The sequence below is a fragment of the Dendronephthya gigantea genome, unplaced genomic scaffold, assembly GCF_004324835.1.
Source record: "Dendronephthya gigantea isolate DGI-Jeju-01 unplaced genomic scaffold, DenGig_1.0 000023F, whole genome shotgun sequence".
In the NCBI taxonomy this organism is placed as follows: Eukaryota; Metazoa; Cnidaria; class Anthozoa; order Malacalcyonacea; family Nephtheidae; genus Dendronephthya; species Dendronephthya gigantea.
The window spans coordinates 644,210-669,977 of record NW_021163033.1 but is presented as its reverse complement, the minus strand read 5'-3'; the positions used below and the strand labels follow the sequence as shown (position 1 = coordinate 669,977).

The 25,768-nt window shown below is 39.1% G+C and overlaps 4 protein-coding genes across 9 annotated transcripts; 3 read left to right on the top strand and 1 right to left on the bottom strand.

The window, feature by feature from the left end:
• Positions 1-49: 49 nt before the first annotated feature.
• On the bottom strand, positions 50-5,356 carry LOC114522570 (mucosa-associated lymphoid tissue lymphoma translocation protein 1 homolog). Of its 4 annotated transcripts, none has more exons than XM_028543295.1 (13): positions 5,249-5,356; positions 4,269-4,585; positions 3,776-4,141; positions 3,404-3,691; positions 3,172-3,216; positions 2,887-3,014; positions 2,195-2,457; positions 1,579-1,662; positions 1,372-1,493; positions 1,055-1,207; positions 706-869; positions 433-543; positions 50-340 (listed from the first exon to the last, which is right to left on the bottom strand). In XM_028543295.1, exons 2-13 carry the CDS (start codon positions 4,570-4,572, stop codon positions 227-229), a joined length of 2,142 nt encoding a protein of 713 aa, XP_028399096.1. In that variant the 5' UTR covers positions 4,573-4,585; positions 5,249-5,356; the 3' UTR covers positions 50-226. The 4 variants fall into 4 exon arrangements, with proteins under 4 accessions (XP_028399096.1, XP_028399097.1, XP_028399098.1 ...); XM_028543296.1 differs by lacking the exon at positions 5,249-5,356 and adding an exon at positions 4,950-5,181 and having other exon boundaries at positions 3,404-3,676; XM_028543297.1 differs by lacking the exon at positions 5,249-5,356 and adding an exon at positions 4,950-5,181 and having other exon boundaries at positions 3,791-4,141.
• Positions 5,357-5,374: 18 nt separating this feature from the next.
• Positions 5,375-13,047, top strand: LOC114522572 (mucosa-associated lymphoid tissue lymphoma translocation protein 1-like). Of its 2 annotated transcripts, none has more exons than XM_028543300.1 (15): positions 5,375-5,457; positions 6,033-6,180; positions 6,375-6,534; positions 7,011-7,268; positions 7,680-7,709; positions 8,198-8,455; positions 8,816-8,842; positions 9,151-9,562; positions 9,682-9,756; positions 10,079-10,200; positions 10,456-10,599; positions 11,255-11,421; positions 11,491-11,529; positions 11,618-11,713; positions 12,087-13,047. In XM_028543300.1, exons 2-15 carry the CDS (start codon positions 6,037-6,039, stop codon positions 12,207-12,209), a joined length of 2,055 nt encoding a protein of 684 aa, XP_028399101.1. In that variant the 5' UTR covers positions 5,375-5,457; positions 6,033-6,036; the 3' UTR covers positions 12,210-13,047. The 2 variants fall into 2 exon arrangements, with proteins under 2 accessions (XP_028399101.1, XP_028399099.1); XM_028543298.1 differs by having other exon boundaries at positions 5,427-5,525.
• Positions 13,048-13,179: 132 nt separating this feature from the next.
• LOC114522569 lies at positions 13,180-18,568 on the top strand. 2 transcript variants are annotated; one of them, XM_028543293.1, is made up of 2 exons: positions 13,180-13,296; positions 15,828-18,568. In XM_028543293.1, exon 2 carries the CDS (start codon positions 15,830-15,832, stop codon positions 18,041-18,043), a length of 2,214 nt encoding a protein of 737 aa, XP_028399094.1. In that variant the 5' UTR covers positions 13,180-13,296; positions 15,828-15,829; the 3' UTR covers positions 18,044-18,568. The 2 variants fall into 2 exon arrangements, with proteins under 2 accessions (XP_028399094.1, XP_028399093.1); XM_028543292.1 differs by lacking the exon at positions 13,180-13,296 and adding an exon at positions 13,306-13,459.
• Positions 18,569-20,107: 1,539 nt separating this feature from the next.
• On the top strand, positions 20,108-25,732 carry LOC114522555. The gene is made up of 3 exons (XM_028543271.1): positions 20,108-20,299; positions 23,283-24,078; positions 24,261-25,732. The coding sequence occupies exons 2-3, from the start codon at positions 23,292-23,294 to the stop codon at positions 25,427-25,429; spliced, it is 1,956 nt and encodes a 651-aa protein (XP_028399072.1). The 5' UTR covers positions 20,108-20,299; positions 23,283-23,291; the 3' UTR covers positions 25,430-25,732.
• Positions 25,733-25,768: the final 36 nt, after the last annotated feature.

Sequence of the window (25,768 nt, the reverse complement as noted above, 5' to 3'; positions counted from 1 at the left end):
CGTCGTGGATAAAAATGAACTTTTATTAAACCATACTTATAATATACAGTTACAAAATTTCACAGACATGCATAAAACTTTGAGTGTTCGAGAAGTTGAAAGCTTTTTTCACTTTTATGGCTTAGAGGTACTAAATTACTGACGGTGGAAAAGAAAAAATGATATAGCTACAACATTCACGTCAATTTGATCAGGTTTTACCTGCTGAAATTCAGAAAAAAGTATTCTATACTAGTCTAGCGTACAGCGGTCTCTCGTCGAATTCGTACTTTATGGTTTCTTTAATCAACACGTCATCGCTTGTGATATAACTCACATTTAAATTCAGACATAATTGACCCTACAAGAACACAAGGAGAAAGATAGAGAAACTTTCACCATAGATAGATCAACAAGATTTTCATTTGAATACGGTTGTGAATTTACAAATACCTCAAGTCTTTGGAGATTGGATAACTTTAAAATGCTTTCATCTTCGGTGTATTTCTCCGGCATATCCCTATCACCTTTACTGATTTCATCCACACGGATACCGTTTATCGTCTTGAAAATATCATTTTGATAACTGTTATTTTATTTATACTGGATAGCTCTATCAGTTCTAAACTGTTCTTTCTAGAGGTCCAGTAAGGATCATCTCTTATTGATCCACATTTACTACAGGAGGGAAGTTAAACGAAACTTTCAATTCCTCACAATAATTACCTTGTTCGGGGGAATTTGAAAATGTAAAGGTTGTAAGATAACATCATCGTCTTCGGTATCAATGCGCGCTCGAATAAACATCATGTTTGAAAATTCAGCATCAAATCGTAGCGTGACTATGACTTCATCGTTCCGGTAGATTATCACTGGGCTTTTTGGAAGCTCTAACAATAAATGCGAAAATATTTCGAGAAAAAAACAAGGTATCCTGTACATAAAGGTGAATAAGCAAAATTGACAGTTAGCAAGTTATTTGAGGGAGATTTTTTACCAACAAAGAAGGAACAAACTGAGCTCCTACATGGAGCCTTTGTGTGGACTTTTAAAAAACAATTCTTCATCATCTTACCGTGCCCTCTCTGCCAATGAAGAGCCTGGAGCGAGCGTTCTTCGTTTGAAATGACCTCATCACACAAACACCAATTTTCCGCCAAACTGCTGTGGCGGTAAACCATTTGTATGTGACCTGTAAAGCTGTCGTATATCTGTTCCTCTCGCACGCCTATATGTGGATAGAAAGTAGAATACTTGATTGAACCATCCAGAGGATTTGGGTTAGGATTAGGTTTAAGGTTGAGCCCAAATCCTAAACGAATCCCAAGGATTAAATTTGTGTACTTAGGATTTACTAAACATGGAGTTATTACGGGAAAATGTCATTCAAACCTTTAGCAACATCTAATAAAATTTGCTCGACATTTTTTTCTCGTCCAAGATGTTCCAAAAGATGCATCGCAAAATACCCGTTCTTCTTCAAACGGTGCTCGAATACCCGCCCTTGGGAACAGCTTCAATGGAAGAATATAGAACAATCTTTCAATAAATTTCGTATAACTCCAGTACTACATAAGAGCAGTGGTATAGAATACCCACCATCCAAAAGCAATCACGACATTTTCCTGTTCAGCATTGAGACCGCCTGATGAGATGGGATCTTTCACCTCTTGATTTACTGGACTAATGAAAAGTAATGAGAGTTTGTGTACTGTACAGTCAGTACTCAGACCAGCAGTACTGCAATGATCAACTAACATTGAGGAAGGTTGAAAGAGAGCCACTGAATAAAACATTGCAAAGCAGTCCTAGTCTACTTAGGCTAGTTTGAGTAGCAACGGTCACCACTCAGTCAGATTGATTGATTGATTGATTGATTGTCAGTCAGATTGATTGATTGATTGATTGATTGATTGATTGATTGATTGATTGATAGTGGTTAATTTCCAATATAACCAGGGAGCAGCGTGGCAGCGTCTTCAAATGACTTAGCATCAAATGTGGTATAACAACTGCCTAAAAAAAGAGTTAGTCTCTCCTGACGAAGGCCCTCAGGTCGAAACGTTGAGAAGTGTTTCTGTCTATTCTAGGCAGTTGTTATACCATATTTGATGCATACTGGTTACTTTTTGTACTGGATAGATCGACTCTGAAATCCTTCCTGGGGCTTATAAAATAGGAAATGATATCTAAGACCTTACGAAGCCTTTCTTACGTTGTTCTGCAGCAATCGAGTAGCAAAACTTTAAGTTTAGCTTCTCTTTCTTGCAAGATCTGAAGCACCTCGTTGGCAGGCAGGTTTTGAGAGCAATCGTACTTCTCGTCAGCATCGATTGGCATCAGGTAGCTCTTCCCATTCGTCTCGAAGCCGTGACCAGCAAAATAGAACACCGCATAGACGCCTGGGTCGAGGAGTTTAGCAAATAATTGCAAAGCTCGACGCATCTCATGCAGTCGTAGGTTTACCAGCGAAATAACCTACCATAAAATAACGAGAAAACTTCAAATTGGATACTCGCTTGGCTAGGAATAGAGTTTATGTAGTTTTCTCATATAGTAACGCTGGGCAGAGATTATCCTTACTGGACCTCTAGGAAGAACAGTTTAGAACTGAAAGAGCTATCCAGTATAAAAAAAGTTAGTTTAGCTTAGGTTTCCTCCTGTAGTAACACTGGTTTAATAAGAGATGATCCTTACTGGACCTCTAGGAAGAACACTTCAGAACTGATAGAGCTATCCAGTATAAGAGATTAATCTGTGGAAGAATAGTTTAGAGCTGATTAATTAAGCTATTCAGAAAAAATTACGTTGAGCCTTCACCAATCTAATCAAAATGGAACAGTGTGAAAATGATCTATACTGGCTTTCAAGGAGGCATTTCAAACTGCTAGAGTCAATCGCACGTACCTTGAACCCGATGCTCCGTAAGACACCTGCAATATCAGCAACATCATTTGTGGGGTGATACAACTTTCCTAGCTTGTCACAATGGTCATAATCCTTATTGCCAATGAGCAATGCAACTTTGTCACAAACTAGAACGCACAAATAGCTTCGTGTTTACAAGTGATTCGACTTCTCGTTTAATGGTTGGTGTGAAAATTGTAAGTATAAAGTCCTCATTTTCTTGACATTGTTCATCAATTCTGTCTTTAGACCTTTTTTTTCTTAAACTAAAGGGAAATGTGATACCTTCTTGAGATTTTTCTGTGATTTTCATTGCAGAAGTTGCTCGTACTGAAATTAAAATTGGAACAATGAAGAATTGAATTCAGACGAGACCATAATAATATTATATCATCATTGTCAGGATACTGCTCTGGATATAAGTCGACGCTTAGTTGTAAATCGACAAAAGGAATTGTGGCTAACCAATCAAATAGTGGGCTAGCCAATTGAAGATGCATGGCAGATCAACTATTACCTTTCCCCTCTGTTATACGGACATTTGCACATCGCGAGTTAACAGAAACAGCATTGTTTGATACTCTACATATATACATTCCCTGATGGTCCTGTGAAACCTGAGATATCACCAAGTCCCTGGACGTTGCTCCTGGTATTTCTTCCTCATCTTTTAACCACTGGTATCTCGGGTTAGGATCCCCGTCACAATCACATGACAGTGACAGCAAGCTACCATAAGACAGGGTGACAGATTGTGGATGAACTGTCACAAATGGTTGGCAATGTGGATCTGAAGCACAATAATCTAAACAATTAAATATTAGATTTCATACTCATCTCAGAAACAAGAGGTTGTTGTTACAAACAATAAGGTGATCTTAATTAGTACCAGAATTTGTTATACCATCATCATCACCAACACCTGGTTCTCTATTTTCCTCAGGAGGAACAGTGGTCTTATTCTCCTTATTTCCCTTGACAGTTTCATCTTGTTGTTTCTCTACAACAACTCGAATCCACCTTGAAAATTGATAACCTCGAACATTCGCCACTCGACAAATATATAAGCCCTCATTTAATGGATTGACTTTTGTTAAAGAAAGTTCTTTGCTAGTTTCATCCTTGAGCTGCTGTCTTTCTTTAAACCATTGGTATAGCAAAGGTTGTTTACCCACAGCTTCACAATGTACCACTACATTGTCACCAACTGTAAGTTGTATTTCTGCTGGAGGTTGAATAATGATAGAGGGTGGTTCTGTAATTGCAGAACAATATTGCATAAATATTTGTGTTTTTAATATGTTTTAATGTCACTGCAAGGTATATAAAAAAACTAAGCTACCGCAATCACATCAATTACATGGCACATTCGTTCAAATTACCTCCCATAAATAAGTCTAAAGCTTTGTTAATGTTCTCATCTTTCTCCAGACTCTCCAAGATGTCAATAAAATGACAAATTTGGACTTTCTTCTTGCCAAGTTTTTCAATGAGTTTCAATGTTGGACTTCCATTTGTCTTCAAGATTTCTAGCCTTAAGGTTTCAAACTCTCCTTTTGCAAATTGATAAACATTCTTTGGTGTTTTGGCCACAAATGTCTTCCAATTGGGTTCCTTCAGGCGGTCAAGCAACTGGGCTAGGCGGAGTTTCAAGTCTTCTGGGGTTGTGGCGATATTGTCATTCATTTTTGGATAAGGTCTACACAAGACATATGTGTTGTCAATGAGTGTCAGTAATTTAGAAGGATATTCACTTTCCATTGCTTCTTCTTGGCAAATGTAATGTTTAGTTTCTTTGTTTTACTCAAAAAAATACCAATAACCTGTTCCTCAGCTGATCGAGAGGCCCTTTGTAAAACCCTTCTTTAAAACACGAAAGTCAGAGTTATAACCCTACATATACTGTGCTGTGTGGGTGTTGGATTAATACCCAAAAAATTACCATTACATAGAATTTGTAAGGTTTTGTATGGTCTGTGATAATAGTATTTTAATACTTAAGTTGCCAGATGAAACAAGCTAATATGCATCATAATAAAAGACGTAACTTTCTTATACCTCACCTGAAATTCTTAGCTCGCCTACACGTGAAACACAACTGTACAAAACTGTAAAGATTACATGTGTACAGGGAAAAAAACCATGGTTGTACTGTGCTAATGTACTAAATTTAACTTTGTTGTAATGTGCCAGCCCAGACTTCACTATCAGAAACCGATAACATCCGGTTTCCAAATAACAATTCACAAAATCATGACGGGTATATTCCGGGAAGATATATATATATATCATAACTGTGAATCGTAATATCGAATATTCGTACATTCTCAATCGTTTCCGAAAGTATATCAATATTTCCTACCTTCCAAAGCTACGCTTCTTTTTCGATTTCCATCTTTTCCGATCCCCAAATCTATAGTTTTCCCTTTTAAAAAGGATGAAAAATTAACATGGCTTTGACAACCCGGGGGTGTTCAGCTTAAATTTGCTTTTAGCCACAAAACAGGAAGTTTAAATGCTAATTCTAGATACGTATTAGGAAAGGAACTTCAAGCTTTCTACCGAGAAAAGGTAGGAGAACGCGTCGTTTCGTTTCACGTAGATTTTATTTGATTAGATCGCTTTAGTCGATCTGGGAGGTAAGTTCTTTATGATAAGATAGACCCTGAGGTTGTTGCAGTCAGGGATTCAGGGGAGGCGAAGTTTATATATTGAGGAATGCTTGGTCTAATTTAATTTCTAACATACTTCATCAAAATATAAACTTGAATCATGATGGTTGTGTTGAATATTTGTGTGATGGTTTTGATAACGGTGTTGAAGAATTGATTAGGAAATCAAACATCTTAAAAGATCTAATAGAGTGTAAGATTCAATTCATGACACAACCAATAGCCATCCAGATCAGTAAAGGTTCTTGGTAAAAGAGCATAAATTGATAAACATACAAAGTTTATGGTGAATGACCCAGAGATTTCTCTTATTGCCAGTTGATTTAGCTGGTTGTAGGTATTTAGAGTAAATTGTTGGTAAACTCTGTCAACACGGTACCGGAACTAGGCATTGGGAAGAAAGCATTCTAAGAAGTATTCTTATTAGGGTATTCCCCGTTGATGTATTACAAACATCAATCCTTGTTTTTTCAGAGAAATGACAATGGACATTAATACACAGTTACGTAAACTTCCTTATGGCACACTGAGCAAATTGGATCAATACTTGGAGCTACCTAGTGACAAGGATTGGAAAGCTCTTATAGCTGTAATGCCTTCAGATCGATACACACAGGGTCAGGTACTAAATAAGTGAGCATACTTGGTAAAATAGGCCATGCAAGCTGGTGCAGTATTGGCTTTGAATTTAATGAGTTAGTCCATTCACCTCATAAATAACACACCTGAGCTAGTGGCCGGCTGAGCCAATTTGATGTTGATGACTGTGTTAGGACCTAAATGAATTAATCAAAACTATACTCATATGTGCTCAAGGTGGACATGATACAGCACAATGGTGGTAAAAATGGAACATCGTGCACCAGTATTCTAATACAAGATCTGGGTAGGCTGTGTGTCACTCTGAAAGAACTGGGATGGTGCTTGAAGAAGATTGGAAATTATGAAGCATTAGAAGCACTTGGTTGGCCAAATGGTATGTCATAACAGACCACAATATCAGTATTTGAGTAGCATAAACTTTGTATTTGAGTAGCATTCCTAATGAGTTTCACGGATATGTTCCTTGAGTACCCCTTGGTATTTGCATTATACCCACTTGAACCCCATTTTCATCCCATTGCGCTCAGCCCACAATGTGATTGTGTGCTGGCTTTTTTGTATTTTCAGTTGTTCACACTGGAGGTCCATGTCTGCTCCTTTGCTCTCCCAATGTGTTCCCTAATGTTCCTAATGTATGCTCCTTACCATTCCCAATGTGTTCCCAGATATTCCCTTTGTGCTCCTCTGCATTCCCAATATGTTTCATCTATGTTCCATTTTCACCTATCTCATTGTTTTCTACTGTTTTGTCTTGTGCCATTTTTGCATTCCCAAAAATTAAGTTCATCAAAGACTCCGTTTTTTCCACGCGATTTCAGGGATTAATATCAGAAAAATTTCTCTCCGTAGAGCCCGTCGTTATTAAAACACAGCCAGAATGCGACCCTCTACGAGAAGGTGCCTATTTGCTTCTAAAGGTGGAAGCATTCGGCTATCCGCTTCCGAGCTACCAATGGTACCATAATGGGAACGAGATTCCAGGAGAGATTTACAACGAACTAAAAATTGAAAAAGTCACCATGGCGGCAAACGGCACGTACAAATGCATTGTCCAAAACGTTGAAAACAAAGTGAGCACGAACGATGTTACTGTGCGTGTAATGAGAGGTAATGTAGCTAAAAGGTAGACAGGGATACCCTTATAATGGAAATATTTATTATTGCTTTTGTAAATCTTCCTGTAAAGCCCCAAAGATCGTTCTCGTATTTCTTTTCAGTGATGTGAAACAACTTTTTTCCAATCTAATTTTGAAATCACGGGTCAATAATGTTATGAACTGGAAAACAGATAAATGCATGTGAATACGTAAACGCTCTCTCAAAATCTTTCCGGTTCATAAGAGAACGTTCTCTCAAAATCTCTCCGGTTTCCTGGCGCTTACTTCCCCGAAGTGTCAATTCCTGGAAAGCGACGGCTTCCCTAGTTCCTGAACAAACCACGTACCCTAAATCCAGAACTTTTAGAAAGCAGTGTTTTGCGTCACAGGTCTACATTCTTTAAATTTCATTTTTTTACAGTCGGAGGTCAACGAAGACCAGATCCTTCAGGTGAGACAAACTGGACTCAATACATCACTGGACAAACTCAATACAAGTCCACGTCGACGTCATTGGTCGATATATACAATACAATTTTCCACTCTAAACGAACAGTCTCTTTTTAAAACGTTCAGTCTAAAGGCGGTGTTACGCTATGCAACTTTCCTTGCAACTTGCAATGCAATTCTACTCCTCAGGCATCTATAATTGACAAATACGAACATTTCTTACGATTTTCTTAGCACTTCGAACACTCTTTACAAATTAACAACCCTGAAAATTATAATTTCATTGCAAGTTGCAAGAAAAGTTGCATAGTGTCTTAACTGCCCCTTAACTGAGCTGAAATATTTCGATGTGAATTGTTGAATTTTTATTGAAAGTATATATTTAATGCATAAGATGTATTTTCACTCTTTCACAAGATGTATGAGGGTATTTTTCATCCTTTGCCTATCCACCGTTTAATTACAAACTTGATGTTTCGTTTTGTGCAGTTAATTGTAAACCAGAAATAGTGGTTCATCCCATCTCTGCGAAAGTACTTCCTGGTCAACCGCACGCTCTGCACTGCCAGGCGACAGGACAGCAGCCGATGACTTACAAATGGTATAAAGGTGATCAACCTTTGATGAACACGAACAACCCAACCTTGGTTTTCCCCGCGTTCGGGGAACAAAACGTTGGTGGCTATTGTTGCAAAATATCGAACGAATTTGGCGCTGATATCAGCGAGGAAGCTGAGCTAGACCTGGGTATGTTAGCTACCATTTTATTCAACCTGACAACTCATTTTTGGATATACCTAATTACCAACGAGTTTATAGCATTCCCGTGCAATAAAAACGTATTTCTAACTTAAACACGCCTCTGTTAAAAAGCTATTAAATTATACATGGATATCGTTCATACATACAGTGTATCCTCACACAGTGTTCCCTCGTATATCGAGAACTTGGACTTAAATCTCTGTCATATAATCTCTGTTTGTTTATCGAATCTCATATCAACTTTTACGAAATCGACATAATTTGTCAGACAGGATATTCTTATCTTTCTTATTTGTGCTGTTGTTGCATGTATTATTCATGCAATTTATTTTCGTCCTCTTTTAGAAATAGTCGATGGCCCAAGAAATGCTGGTAAGTGCATGTATTGCCTGTATTCAAAAAGCACACTCACATTCATTGGGTGTGACATTGGAATTTTGTTATTACTGATTGATGAGAAAGTTCTGTATTAATCAGTGGAAAGATCCAAGGTAAAACACTGAAACTTTGTGAGAAGATTGAGATCTCAATGAGTTTGAGTGTGAGTGAGCTTTTAGAATACAGACGTATGTGTTTAAAATTTAATATTTAAAAACTCTTTCCTGGAGAACTAACTATTTCATCTCAAAGTTTGCTTCAAGATCGATATGACTCAACCGGTAATTTCTCGATCATTTCAGCCAGCGATAAAGTGGCCTTTTTGATTGGTAACCAAGATTACAATGCAGTATTTCACGAGGCACTTCAGGGCCACGGCCGCCTTCAACACACTATTGCGGACACAAAGACCCTGGGCTCTTTGCTTCATCGCGACGACATGGGATTCAACGTGCTCTCGTTTGGAAACTTGACGAGGCAAGAGATGCTGCGAGGCATTGAAGAGTACGTCAACTTATTAAGTGAAGACTGCTATGCTTTCTTCTATTATGCTGGACATGGTTTTGAGTTGAACGGCAAGCACTATTTGTTACCCGTGGATGCACCCGCCGACTGGAAACAAGAAGATGCCATTTGTGTCCAGTGGATTTTGGAGTTGTTGTGGAAACCGAAGCCGAAAATGACTGTGATTATTCTGGATATGTGTCGAATAAGGTAGGTGTAGATTGGCTCGGTTTTTCAAACACGCTTAGGACATGCTACTCTGAGGGCGGTTGTTCGAAAGGTGTTTAGCTTAAACGGTGGTTAAGTTTTTACTATAATTTTATTTGCAGTCCTACGGGCAATGCTAATTTCGAGCATTACGACTTCCCGACTGATCTTCCGAAGATCGTGTTTGGATTTGCAACGTAAGTATTGAAATGACTGCATTGCCGAAATAGAAAGCCATTCTGCAGTATTTAATCGATTATATCTTTTGTTATTCTTTATGAAACTAGACGAATTTTTTTAATTATGTTTAGTTATAAGAACTATAGCTCTGAAATAAATTTGAAACCGAAAAAAATTATGGAGATATTAAGAGAGATATTAAGTTGTTTCAACCGAAAAATTTATTTCTATATATTTGACAACTAGCCTCAGTCCTTTCCCGCCATTTCAGATCACCCGGATTAGGCGTCCTCCTACCAGTATTTTCCAATCAGTTAATTCATCCAGTTGTTTTCGCAGGTGTTCGCAGTCAGAGGCCTACGAAAGAGTCGACGAAGCAAATGGGATATACATGAAACACTTAAAGAAGCATGTCTGTCGTGATGAAAAGATCGAAGATATTCTACATGCAGTGACCACAGGTATAGGATATGAAACTCTCGGCTCTCCGAGGCCCGACGACTTAGACTATCGCGAGATGACGTAAGCACTTTCAATGACGTAAGAGTTAAGCCCTGGGCAAACTAGGAACATTGTTGCCCAAGGTTGGCAAATACCAGGAAATTCATAGGAAATGTTTTTTCTTGTTGTTGACTGCACACAAATAATAATATTCTATCACATTTACCACCTTGACATGTTCACTTAAACCTATGTAATATTTGTTATTTTTCCAGACGTTGAACAGGATACATTAGGATGCGAATATACTGAACGTCAGCGCCCTGAATACATGACTATGGGGGGCGGCTATTACAGTTTGAGGGATCCCATTGAAGCTAATGGCAACCGCAGTGCAGAGAGATGGCTCCAGGCACACAGTGAGTGGATTATTTCTGGACTGTTTTTACTAATTCCTGTAGAGTCCAGTAAGGATCATCTCGTATTCGTCCAGTGTTACTACAGGAGGAAACCTAAACTAAACTAACTTTATTTATACTGGATAACTCTATCAGTTCTAAACTGTTCTTCCTAGAGGTCCAGTAAGGATCATCTCTTATTGATCCAGTGTTACTACAGGAGGAACCTAAACTAAACTAACTTTATTTACACTGGATAGCTCTATCAGTTCTAAACTGTTCTTTCTAGAGGTCCAGTAAGAATCATCTCTTATTGATCCAGTGTTACTACAGGAGGAAACCTAAACTAAACTAACTTTATTTATACTGGATAGCTCTATCAGTTCTAAACTGTTCTTCCTAGAGGTCCAGTAAGGATCATCTCGTATTCGTCCAGTGTTACTACGGGAGAAAATCTAAACTAAACTAACTTTATTTATACTGGATAGCTCTATCAGTTCTAAACTGTTCTTTCTAGAGGTCCAGTAAGGATCATCTCTTATTGATCCAGTGTTACTACAAGAGGAAACCTAAACTAAACCAAATTGTATTTATATTGATGGCTCCGTTAGTTCTAAACTATATTTTTAAAGGTTCATGCTTTAGATTTGGAATAACTATAAAGCATCTTTTTCAGAGCTACCTGAGAGAAAGATAATTGAAACTCAACAAGATGGAGTCAAACTTGAAGTGAATTTCGAGCATTCGGACTGGTTGAGTAACTCAGTTAACATATTCGTCAGAGTGGTTGATCCAGGAGTCTACGATTTCTGTCACGCTTATATAAAAACTGTCTCACCTGATGTAAGTTATTTTCAGAGCTCGTGGTGAAATTGTGTCAGTACTTACAGTACGAATTTCTTAAATTTCTAGGAATTGGAAATGCATTTTGAACAACCCAAAAATATTAACGTGAGTTTAATTTCTTTTGCCCAGTCGCCAATGACAGCATGTAAACCATTCAACATATAAATTAGGCATGTATTTCTTGTTGACATAGTCTCGAAGCTGGCCAGACAAGTGTTCGGCTCCGCCATGCCGTTCTCAGCATAGTGAACTGTCAACAGGTTCTGTGTTTCATTTGCAAAGATTAGATGTAAGTATGATTAATTTTTCGCTTTACTGATATATCAGATCAGCATGGGTAATACGAGCTACACTACACTGACGTAAGCACTAAGGCAACAACCTAAATAGCTAGTTAAGATTTTAAAATACGTGATATCACGAGTGTTGTTGTGAATATGATGCTATCCTTTGACTTGCATTTAAGCTGTCACACTACAAAACGTTTAGTTATATGATCAATTGGCGATGACACATTCATTTGCAACTACGTTTTAACGCCATTACACGATGAAAACATCACTGACCGCTTGACCACAACTTTCCTATACTCGTTCATTTCATTATTTATGGTATAAGTTTGGGCGCTTTCAGTTCGACCATATATTGCGCTTATTTTCCAGAAAAACGTGACCTTGACTATAGCCCTGGACTGCGAGGGAAGAGACGGCAGAAATACGAAATACGAAGTCGTAGCATTCTCGCTTAGGGATTTTGGTCTGGCACAGATATTTGGGAAAGAATGATGGTGACTCAAGCGCGCTTCAAAACCTATCGCCTTACCGTTCAAACTTACAATATAAACGACTCATAATGTTCGTATGGGGATATCGAATTTTCAATTCCATGCCTTTTAGCAAATACGAAAAGTTTTAAAACTTTTTACTTAGTGCAAAATGGGCCATTGGATGTACGTATAGTGAGAACATATAATTTCTTATTCATTTGTATAGTAAAATGCACGTTTCAGTGCATGCGTGTGCAAGTTCGGTGAATTCGATCGATCAGCTTACTTTATTCCCGAAAGAAAAGAGTCATTGTAGAATTCTTCTCAAGAATTCCTCTTCTAAAGATATCTTCTAAATATTCATCTTCTAAAGATATCTGTTCTGATTTTGGCAGCATCGCATTGCCATCGGAATTCAATTCTCGATCTACAAATTTCACAATACAAGACTTGAAGGTGAAAGAGTTTCTCTTACAAATAGTGTGTGGTCTTTTAAATAGCTTTGAGCTATATAAGAATATTACTGTTAAGCGGTCAATATAAAAATTTGTGACAAACCTCATTCGTAATGGTTGAAATGCTCTCGTAATTAAGCTAAGGCCCAAATTATATCTCTAAATAACAAGGTATATAAATTCCGATTGGCAATTATCATATGAATCTCATTTTTCTTTTCAAAACTAGCTGACAAAAAGTGTTGAAGCCACTCGGAAGTCCTTCAGCATTCTTTCAAAAAACTTTTTTCATGTTAAATTCTTTATCTTGAGTATTGTGTTATACAAAGAATCATTTTGAAACAAATGACTGCACGAAACACTTTACTGGTTCATTGTAGCAAAAAGTATGCGGAACCCATATTTAATATTAATGCCTAGTGAAAATATTCATCATATAATTGAAATTCAAATTGCCAGCAATTGTTACGAAATTAAACTATGTATGAATAATTGAGAATACAAATGCCTGGCTGGACTTCATTCCCGCGAAGAATACCGTTAAAGCTACGCTGCAAAGCATCGATTTCCGTATCACGTAAAGAAATTTAGTTTAAGGAATTTATAAATCGACACAGCGAATTGGAACGCTGCGAAATTTGAGAGTGGTCGGTAAGTGTAATTTGAAACTATTCTTTACGTGCGAAGATGAAGCGATATAAACAATTTAAGCATACTTGTAAGCGCTTCCTGACCAACTAAACGGATTTTTACAACACCATATTACTAACAATGGATGGACGTTTTTACTTAGAGGAAGAAATTAACAACAACGGTACGTAGTCTATTAGATGGTCTATGAAAATTATATTTATTTTCCTGTACAAATATACTGCTACGTGTGGAAACCAAAATGTGGCGTTTATTTACATTTTTCCGTGACGTTGTTGGCTTGTGTATAAAAGTACAACTTTTACGGGGAATGTGACGAATGAAATCCCAAAGGCTTAGCGAAGATGATTTCCCACATACGACGTACGTCTTCGTTGGAACGAAGAAAGAATATCATTTATCGTTCAAAGCTCTCGGTCTTAAAAGTCTTCTTGTAGCGAAGCGGATGTCGTCGTTCGTATTATAGTATCATGCCTACTCTAGCATTCGAGTTGAATACACAAAGATTAGAGTGCCGATCATATTCGCAAATGCATCTGCTGTTCCGTATGTGTAACGCCAACGGGCATCTTCAATCGATTGTAGCGCGCTAGACAGTGAATATTGCAACATTTTACTTTCTCCAAACGCCTGAAACTCGCATGAAAGTATAGTTAACAGCCTTCAAAATTAGGTCTCGTAAAAGGCCCTTGCTAGCCTAAATAATCAAGTTGTATATCAAACAAGGATATATTTGCGATTTTGTTAAACTGTCTCCCTTGCTAAACTGTCTAGAAAGATTAAACCACTTGAACACGGTACACAAACCGACGTAGTTTGCCTATAATCGTGGTTTTCACAGATGGTTCACGCACAAAATAAGGTGGATTAAATGTCTGAGTATTTAAAAGCAGTGTATATATATATAGCTATATATATATATATAGGATTATCTAGTTTTGGGAGTGGTACATTTCTTTTTTCTTTATGCTTCATGGACCAGTCAGAATGTACAAACGTATATATAGCTATATAAATATATTGATGTGTGTGCAGAATATTTTTGATGAAGCATTTTAAAATATCTTCATGACTGAGAGTAGAGTAACGATTTTTTCACGCTGCGCTCGAAGACAGCATCCGCTGGATGCTTACAACAAACTCCCAATAAAACTCGACTACATCTTGCGAGTATATCCTTTAAAATGCAAACTAGATAACACAATGCTTCACAGCCAAGACATTCGTGACAATTCACATGCCTTAGTTCCTCGTGAACGACCATTTATCAAAAGCGAAAACAGGTGTAAATTATTCTCGGTAAAAGTGCTAGGAAAACATTAGATCAAGCTTAAAAAGACATGCTCTGTCGTCACATTATACATTGATATACTATTGCTTAGGCGAGCTCATCTGGTAATCCTGAGTAATACAAACAGAACGTTTCTGCAAGACAGCAACCTTTCATCATTTCTGTGACTTCTAGCTTTCGTCAGGACTATACATGTTTCTGCAAGGTTTCCGTGTTGCATATTCTTATGCCGGTCATGCACAAGTTCTGCTTGACTGTATTTGAACAAGATTTTAAAAAAATATTGCAATCTTTGGTTGCGTTTACCACATGAAATGAAATTATTCGGGAGTGTATTATTTTGTGGGTCAGCCCACGTTTTGGCACGCGCGTCGCCAAGGAATTCAATATATTGTGTGTATAAAACATACTGTTTCTAACAAAAATATTACAACCAAAAACTCCCACACTTGCACAAAAGGTGTAAGCTCTCAATCAGAAGTCGCAGTAAACTATATTCCTTATCCATGTCAAGCTTAATCAATCGAAAAGCTAAATCGTTCATCCAGATTCATCCAAACACGACTCCTTTGGCCGTCTGCAAACTGTGGTGGCAATTTAATGGTAATGTTTCCCAATAGTATAGTCAAGAATTTTAATTTTATACCTCTGGGCTATTGATGATATCGCTTAGATCTTGTCATTTTCGTTGCTAATGTGCAGTCGCCCGGCTAAAGAATCATTTGAAGTATCTTCAAATATTTAAACAGTCTGGGTTATCTTTGCAAAGTTTTTTATAGCAATAAGTCTCGAGTCTCGACCGTGAATTATGCATTTCCGAGTGCTGCTGACAAAACCTTATCAGTTTGGACATGCAAAGGTTTCAAACGAATTTTATCAGGGGACTGACGCATTTTTAAACACACGAAGACGTTTCATTGCCTTGATGAAAGTTGAAAGAGAAAACTTGTGAAGGCGTATTGATTGAATAAGCAATATTCGGTGTTTATGGTTTTTCAGAGTCGCCACTGAGTAGTATATATTAACAAAAACGTCTTCTTTGTTCTCAAGGTAAAAGCTCTTCACCTTGTCGTATGTAATCGTTTGAATTTGACGTGGCAACGTCATATTCGGCCACTCAGTGAAATCTATGTTTCCTAAAATTGACGTTGATTGCATTCTTATAACCACGTCGATTAACATTTTTTTAAAAAAACAGTCCAATTTACAAATATTTAAAATCCTTGCATTTCCCATTTAGAGATGGCTGTGAGAAGATCGCGTATTCCAATCAGCGTGGAGCTCACTGAATCAGCCGTTCACCTCTGGGAGTTCCTCAAACTTATCGACAACTATCCGTGGCTATACGAAGGTCTCCACGTCCACAATGCCGTTCGCCGCTACGAGGTGTACTGGCTTCCCCTGGTGGCGAAAATCGACCCCCGCTACCCAATGGCGGCTCCCCTCGACATAGAGTGGGTATGGTACGTTCACATGCTTTCCCCGTACGCTTATAATCGTGACTGCCTGCATCGTTTTGGTCAAGTCGTAAACCACCGGATCACGACGGCAAAAGATCGGAACATCGGCTTGAATAACGCGCGGGAAATATGGGAGAAGGCGTTTCCTAAAGAAGAGTTCAGCCTCGACCTTACAGCCCCTCCTAAAATCACCGACACCTTCACCTCCAAGTTCTCCTACGACCTGTTTGCGGCCATTTTTAGGCAAAGGTTCTTTAACTATCAAGTTGCTCTAAATCATTATCGGGACTTGAAATTTCTCGAGAAGGCAACAAAGCGTTACAAGGATTATCTTCGCGGTCGACTTGAAGATCCTGGTCTCATGCTGAGCGGATGTTTTGACATTCAACTCATCTGGCATGCGCATCTCATGCACCCGATCTTATACCGTGAGGATACTCGGCAGCTCTTCGGAGAGATGCTCGGTCATTACGACACCGAGACGGCCGAAAGCGGAGTCGTGTCTCGGAACGATCCGCCAGTGCGGGAAAAGAGCCTCCCTCCGAAGGCCATACCTGGCGCAATGTACCGGGGCGAGAATATCATTTGCACGCGGGAACAGATACTGCTGACGCAAGACCTGGATCAGCTGACCATGAGGATAAAATTATTAAGAGAAGACTTTCTCAGTACGGTGTTAATTGCGACAACATTGAGGTCGCGTGACCTCATGCTAAACCCGTGTTGGTTCAACCTACCATCTCTCTCGTTGTCCTGTGTAAGTACGGTAATGAACATTTCCCAAGGGAAGAACATAAAGAAGTATGACGTCAGGGTTGTCCATTCCCTCGCCCCAATCCTCTCCGCGGTCGAGATAATGCACCCGAAAGGCTATCTGGTCGCGACGGCGCATACCATTGCGGGCAAACAGATTCCGATGAAGAGTCAACTTGGTGAGCTTGGACCGAACACGTGCGCCTACACGCCCGAGGCACGTGAAAGGGCCATGCTCATTCGAAGTCAAAAGGATTGGGGCATTTGCGTCGGCCGTTGGATGGGGAATAGCGAGTCGGGACACTTGGCAATCTCATTTTATAACATGCAGACGAACAAATGGCAAACGGTTAACCAATCAAATTCTGCGAACGCTGAATTCGGTATTTTTGAAATTAGCATATTCGACGAGACAAAGTCGGTGTTCATTAATCTAGGTACCGGAGATGTGACCGTACCTTATACGGATATCGCCACGTTCCTGCCGGAGATTATGGCCTTGGCTTATTCCATCGGGGTTCTTTATGTCCTATGTCGGGAAAGAACGCGGGAGTTTTACCCGGTCGAACCTTTTCTATCGAACGACATGAAGTCTTTACAGCCATGTCCGTTTTCCAAGGAAATCCGTGCATCGCGGGCGACGAAACGGGATGGTATATTCTCGAGCAAGTCCGGCGGTAAAAAATCTATGTGGCTGAACCGTGACCCGTATGTTTCCAGTGTACTGCTGGCAACTGGTCGGAACTGCCCGTGGGCTCCTTCCAACAGCTTCTTGAAGTTCTACCACGAGAAGGTTCCAGCTGTTTTTGAGAGTTGTGTTTCAGGATCGAACGATGATCGAGCTCCGTTAGATGCAAAGCTTGAGGTCGAGGAACTTGTAGAGTATCTAGGGGTAACTGGTGGTAGAAAGAGTGGTAGGGGAACACACCGGGATGAAACAGATGGCAGACGAGCTAATCAGGGGTCAAGAGCAACAGCCGATAAAGAGGAGAGTCAGGAGACGCGCAATGGGAAGTCTGGTGGTAAAAAGGGTGATCACGGGACCCGCAAGAAGAAATCTCGTAAAGATAAGGAGGGACATAAGGGTCGTCATAAGGACGATCTTACGAATGGCGGTTCTGGACTTATGGCAGCTCGTGACCGTTTTTCAAATATGCAAATTAGCGGTCGGGCGGACGATTTTGAAGATGAATATTACAGAGAACCGCAGGACCCGAATGATAATGAGAGCGTTTTTGTATGATCATGATAGGACATTTTTAGTACAGTCGAATGTAGTTCAAAATCCTGGTCATTTTGCTGGTTAAAACACCCTTAAAATGCAATGTGCATGATAATATGGCTATCCAGGATACCTTCATGCATGCAATAGTTTTTTTTATTCGTAGTTCGTAGCAGAAACTCCATGCAGTTTGGATGATTACTTTACTTATTCAAAACAGTTATTTTTAGTACTATGCTTACACAAATAATCGATCAATGTTTACCCCTAAGGAAACAGGCAAAATAGCCCAAAAATGGCTGATGAAAAGGGATGATTCTAAAATATTTTAGCCACGGAGTTTCCAAATTATATTTGTACCGATCGTCCAAACAAGTTCCAGCAAAATCCAAGATTATAGAGTTTGTAGAAAACGTATGTATATTTAGAATGAAAACTGAGATAGCTTTAGATCCAGCCTTTAATTCTTGTGTGAAAATTCGGCGTAGCTGGGTCGACAAAATGCCTTAGTCATTCATTAGGTTCATTTCATCATGGAAATTGTACGTAGTCAATATTAAATATTGTTATGTGAAATTTCATTGGATCGTCAACTGTATTTTTAGCGATGTCGATAACGGAGATCCCCGACAGCCATCTCCGCCCAGTCAAATTGTTACGTAATTGATATTTCAGCTTTTGACGGGATGTTAGGCGCCAAGATATTTGTATGGTGCATGAAAGACTTTCAGACGAAATTCGGAAGCAACATCTATGTCACCATGGTTGTATTTTAGTCATAAGTGCCCAATCACTACCTTGTGCTTTATTTGCAAGCACTTGAATTAGCGGATGACATGCACCAAGAAAGTTTGAGGCCCTTGACACTGAAGCACTTAAAAAGATCGCTTATAGTTTCCGTAAAGCTAACATTTAAAAATACAAAAACAGTTTTCAACAACACATACGGTTGTTCCACTCTAATGCTCGCTTCAGACTGTCATAAAAAGCTGGACAAATCGATAAGAAGACAAACGGTTTACAAAAAGAAATTAGCGAAGTTTATTCAGAAATTTTGTAAGGTCTAACAGAACAGTTTTATGTTGCTTTACTCAAACCAGTTTCAAGTTCTCGAAGTATCTTATATCAATGGTTTATCGCATCATCGGAAATCATCGTGGGAACTCGAGTCATGATACTAAACACGCAAAGTTGCGATTGTAAAAGCCTTTTTAAGTACTGTGTGTGGGATTGTATAGCTATGGCTATTCACCTGCCCTTACGGACACGACGCCCAACGTCACAAAGCGTGGGAATAATTCATTATTCAAAAATTTTTTTATCTTTGAACATGCCACATATACATGGCATGTCTTGAACATACCAAATTGTCGGGCCGCCTCGTTTGTCATAGAGAAAAGAAAATATATTTAGTGTGTAATATAATATAGCTGTGAAATCGTCAGATATAGCCAAGATATCTTTTTGCTTATAATCTTATACCAAGATATCTTTTTGCTCGACATTCTCTCGCAAATTTTTCTACACGGAATTTCTGTTTGGGCTGATCAAAACTCCTCTTATAGATAACTCCTTAGGGTTAGACAAAGCATTTCCCAAGTGCATTGATTAGATATATATATCAATGAATTGGGTGTCTGTGGCAGAAACAGCACTGAGCAGCGCTGATTCAAGATACTTCTAGCACTAAAAAGATGGCAAATAAAGATGGCGTGTCGTGCGAATCCGGAAAACGGGGGTAAATGAATTTCAATTAGGATGGAGCCGTTTGGCGTTTGCCAAATCTTTGCGTTCTACAATCAACACGGAAAATATCGTGGAAAATGCCCTTCAACTAACTACATTTCACATGCTAAGTATTTTTTTGCCTAACAACAACACGATGCAGCATAGCTGTGTGTTTTTGATGGCATATTTATTATAGCTCTTCATTCAATTCAGGAATGTGCTACTAGCTCAGTGGGTAATCGAAAATTTTGTATGAAAGAATGTGTCGCGTACGTAAATGCAACTAAAATAAAGACCCTCCTTAATTGATATGAAAATATATGCAAATGAATTATGCAGAAGTGTCTAGCACGTATACCCACGCAGTAGAGAGCAGGTAGGAATCATAAACAATTCTTCCAGCGGGCTTTAAACAACTGTGAATTTGAAAACGTTGAACGTAAAGGGAATTGACTTCTTTGCCAATGCTGACGCATGCTTGGCGCCATTTTGTCCTCTAAGCAAAAGCATATTCAAGCAGTGGTCTCTGACAGCAGTACGATATTCTAGGTAAGAGAATAGTTGGTAATAAAATATTTGTAGATTTTATTAACTTAATACATCGGTACATTTTCAAGCCGTTCAGTTATATTTCTAGTTGTATTACAAACCTAATCTTCTCGAGTTCTCGTCTAAACATAACGACGAACGGACCTTTCAAAACCAGCAATTTATGCTGTACAATATTTCATCATACACTAGTTTGAAATTGTAAATTGAAAGGTGGTTAACTTTAGGCCGGACCTGATCAAAGTGCTGTATAATATATTTCATTTTTTCATCCAAACGTCGTTGAAACTTCGGTTAAGATTAGGATTTATGTGCCTTTCTCTTTTTTGTTGTTCATGGTAAAAGAACAAACTCGTGTGCGGATAACTTTAAAGAAGAGCAGGTTATAGCACGTCAAGTAATAAGAATTTCCACGCAAAGGATGCGTTGTAGAATATGTAATTGTTTGAATTGAATGCAAGCCAAAATTCTATTTGTAAATAACATTTTGTCGACGTTCAAGCAATTTTAAATAATACGGGTCTACTTTATTCAACTCCGTTGTTGGTAGACTATGAACTATCACTTTATTACACGGTATACGAAGCAGTGCTTAATGAATATTATGTCAAAATCATTTAAGCTTGAAATCGTTTTCACTTATACAAGCTTTTTATGACTCAAATACAAATGAAAACACTTCCAGTTCCGTCCTAAAGCCATTTGTTCCTATGCAATGGAACAAAATATAGTCGGAGCCACGTTCGTTCTCAATTTCAGCAAAAGCATCAGGTGTGGTCCTGCCAATCATTCATCACTGACCTAGCTCACAAAACCTGCAGAACCATCCGCCCTAATGCGTATCTGAGCATGTTGGGAACTGATATACACATTGAAGTTAACTGAAGTTTCGTTTAATTACGAAATGAAACTTTCAAACGCAGGAAGTTTCACTTGAGAGCGGAAATTTTCACCTGGAAGTGGTAGTCTCATCTCACCGCCATAGTGAAATCAACAGGGACGATTTCAATTCGTCCCGTGCAAGGTCCATATCGAAAGTCAGAATGAAATTAGTTTTGATGATAAAAGAATTAAGCGATTTTGATTACATTTCTTCAAATAACATTGTGTCTGTACAAAGCTAATAGCTTATACGGAAAACGTTTTCGAATACCATTCATGTGTCTGCGTGCATGATGCAGCACAATACAAATATTTGCACAATCGTGTTGACTCGGGCATATTTGTGAAATCAAACAAGCAATTTTTCCCCATGCAGCTATTAAAACAATTAATTCACCCAACCAGAGGCCAGAACACGCCGTGTCGACAAAAATATGAAATTTGAAAGTCGAGACCACATAACTTAAAAAACACATTCTCAATAATCCTATTGACTATTGTAGCTGTAAAGTTGGTATCAAATGTGAAGGAGCATGTCTTCGACGTTTCCTCTCATTATTTTCTTGGTTTTTGAGCAAAGAAAAATTCCGATTAATTAAACAGGCGATGTTTTGTCTTTCGCGCGTTGCTGTTAATTTGAAAAATTTCGTTTTAATAAACCACATGCGTGTACCGCGCTGCAGGGTGCAATTATTTCAAACGTTTCAAAAAATGCTTGGGAAATCCAAAAGGGGGGTGATTAGCGTGTGAAAATACATGAAAACAACGGGAATTATCAATGTGGGAAAAATAACTAAAGTCTAAAGATATTCAGCAAATAGGCTGACAGTATAGCATGCATCATTTTAATGCTTATTCAGTCTGAGAATTCATATAGGGCCTAGCTTTGCATGCATGTTTTATTTCATTTTGTGATTATCTTACTAGGAGATACTCCTAAAATTAAAGCTTTGTATGTACATCGAATATTTTCAAGCATTTAATGCTCAAATTACATTCATTTTGATTCGCGGAAAACGTCGTTATTTTCAAATTAGCGGCTTCATGAGGTATAACAGCAGAGAAGTTCGGCAGTTGCGACTGAACCATCTACACTACAGACAGCTTAGCGCTGGATCGTTAGAAGTGGCCCCATGATGATCTCAACACAAAAGCTTATCGTGTAGCGAATGCCTGAAGTTCCGTTGAGTTGAGCGCCATTGTGTGAATATATGCACGAAACTAACCCACGATTAACTCGTGTTTCTATTTCCGGGGTCTCATGCAGTTAATTAAACTCGTGACAACATTGTCAAACAAGTTATTTTGAACCCATTACGATTTACGAACCAGGAAATCGTGTTCACAAGATATGAAAATGCATTGCTTTGAAGAAATTGAGCTATGTTATCTAATTGCTATGGTTTATTCCATATTCAGGCGTTTTTAATGTGCTGTAATAGAGCCTTTTGAACGTTGCGGGCATTGAAAAGTAATTATTGTTTCAAAAGATGAAAGATATCGCTACGTTACACACTATGTATGCAACATGGCCTGGTCAAACAGCACTAGTACTTCAGTTAGGATACATGCAGTTAAGATTTTTTCTAACCTAAATTTAAATACATCATATAAGCATAACTACTCTATATATGAGATCATTTCGTTATCCGGATGTTTCGAGAATTTTCTGTTTTGTTGCGAAATATAAAGATACACAATTGCCAACAATTTCATGATAATCTATTGAATACTTCTCGATAATAAAAAAAAGAATTCCAAGTCATTTTTGGGACAAGGAAGGCTTCTCTTGCATGCATAGCATTCCTGAGAACTCGCTTCACGATGTATCACAAACTCAGTGCTATATCACGTACGGTTCACGGTTATTATTATTAACGGTTTTTGAATAGAAGAAATTTATCAAAAATAGCTACATTCCAGTACTTGCTGTCTATTCAATTAAATTAAGATATCCTGCAGTTCAATAACGTGAAATTCTAGTTTGAAAGATTACCTGAAGAATGCAAAGAATACGCCGAAATTATAAATAGAAGCATTTTGTCTGGAATTTCTTTTTTTTACCCAAATGACCGAGATTTGCTCATTTTATCTCTGATAGAAACAAGCAATGTTTACATTGCGAAAAACCTCGTCAAACCTCAATCTCGTCGAGGCAACGCTAGCCCTCGTAGACTTTCTCAACGAAGTCGATGCCTTGGGTTACCTATACCGAGGCCAGCTTCTGGCAAATGCAATAAGACGATACGAGCATTTCTGGCTCCCCATGGCCGCCAGTGAAAACACGGCGCAAATAGCCGCTCCATTGGATGTCGAATGGGTCTGGTACCTGCACATGCTATCACCGCGCGTCTACGATAGCGATTGCCAGAGCCTGGTGTCTAAGCTCGTTGATCGTAAGGTTTTTACCGGAGAACAAAAAAAGTTCGCGTTAGAAAAATCGCAGGAGATTTGGAGACGGCTTTACCCAAACGAGCCTTTCGATGTCGACCCAGGCCGAGTCTCTCAAATATCGGCCGCGCAATCGTCGGAGTTGTCATGTGACTTGATTCGCGCAGCCGCAAATCAGAGAAATTTTTATTACCAAGTCTCGCTGCCGCATTATTCCGATCGTAAGTTTCTTGAAAACGCTGTGAAACGATACAGGAGATTCCTTCGGCTTCACTCCAGCTCGTCAAGAGAGATCTTTGTACCCACGTGTGACATTGACCTCATTTGGCATGCGCACCTCGCAAATCCGCTGGCCTACCGTAAGGAGTGTTCGAAGTTATTTCAAGGAACGCTGGATCACGACCACGAAGATCACGTGGCACGATGTGACGCTCCGTCGGTCTGCGCAGCCGCAATCACGCAAGAACGTTGGACGATGACGTATGGGGATAGCTATGTTCTAACAGGTTAGTTAAAATTTATCTTACAAGGATATACTTGTACATAATCTGGTGATTTTGTAATCAACTTAATCGACTCTCACTCAGGCAGTTTTTATTGCCAAAGTGCAAATTTGGAAAGCGTCCATTGCGGTTGATAACCGTTTACATATAATGGAGCAAAACAAAAACCGAATTTCTGTTCTTAGGTACATCAGTGAGACGAGAACCACCTCAACCGCAGGGCACGTTGTCTGCAGATGCCTGGAAAGATCTGGCTGCACCTATCTACAACCTGAGGTTAGTTAAGGTGGAAGTAAGCGATTTTCCAGCGGACAGCACGTATCGTTTATCAATCAGCCAAAACTGCGGATTGGAACAGACTGTACTTGCGGTAACTGGAGCGTCATCGTGCGCCAGCGATGATGGACTTCTAGCTTTCACGTCAGCGGCTGTGAACGCAGACGCTCCAGTGATGTTGACGGTAAAGGTGACCCTAGCGGATACCTCGAAATGTAACAGCGTTCCTTTACTATTCTTCCCGGAATCCTTAGAGGCCGTCCTCAAGGAAAATGACGTCACTCGACCCAAGGTTTCGAAGCGCGACTTCAAAATCATCCCCCCGTTGGCGGACTCCGCTGGTAAGGTTTCGCTGACGTTTCAGATAATGCCTCCGCAAAGGACTGGTAACTATTCCCTACACGTAAACCAATACGACAACGTGATTGAGGTCCCGGATTTAGCTGCGGGCGTTGCAAACCCGACATCAGTGGCCGTTCCGTTTATGAACGAAGGCCCTTGCAAAGTCTCGTTGTATGGCGTCCATTCCTACACGAGTAGCGAGGTGTTCAGGTGCAGAATAGCGGAACCAATTTCCTCTCTGCTATTAGCTGTCGAAGTAACAGATCTGACCGGCCGAATTATATCCTCCAGTCATTCAGTCTCCAAAGGAGAGTTACCATTCAAAGAACAAGTTGTAAAACGCCTGAAAGATTTTCCTTACACAAAATCAAAATATGACCCAAGGTTGTTAATACGCGGTCGAAAAGACTGGGGCATATGTTTTGCTCGCGCCACCTTAAGTTCGCGCGTGAAGTTGTATCTGTATCACTTGGAGAGCGGAAAGAAAGTCGAAATTGAACAGCCCTCTAAGACCTCGTATAGGTTTAAGCTTGAGAACTCCAAGGAGTACATTGACGTGGACACGATCTCCGGGAGCATAACTATTCCCCGGGATATTAATGCCGTCCCGGAGATATTGGCGCTCTGTTTTTCGCTGAGGACATTGAAACAGTTTAAGTCTCGTCATGAGTCGCAGTATTTGTACGAGGACTCGCGAGATTCACGCCGCGCGAAATATGAAACAATCGCACGATAACATCACGTGTTCACCACATGAGTGATCACGTTGATCACTTTTGCAATCGATTACTCGACAACAGCAATCAATTTTATTGATCACAATAGCATTCACAAAATGAATCAAAATGAATCGAGAATATTTTGCCAAGAAATAATCTCGAATTTAGTTGGGAATTAGATTTATTAGATCAGTATTGTTCATATAATAGTATATTGTTTATTTTTGGTATAAAAAAGATATTTAAGTACGTTATTCCATATAACCTAAGTAATATCTGGTGATACTATGAACACTCATCCTTATTTTTCTGCATAAAACAAAGTCGCCAAATAAAATTGATATTTATTGCAATTT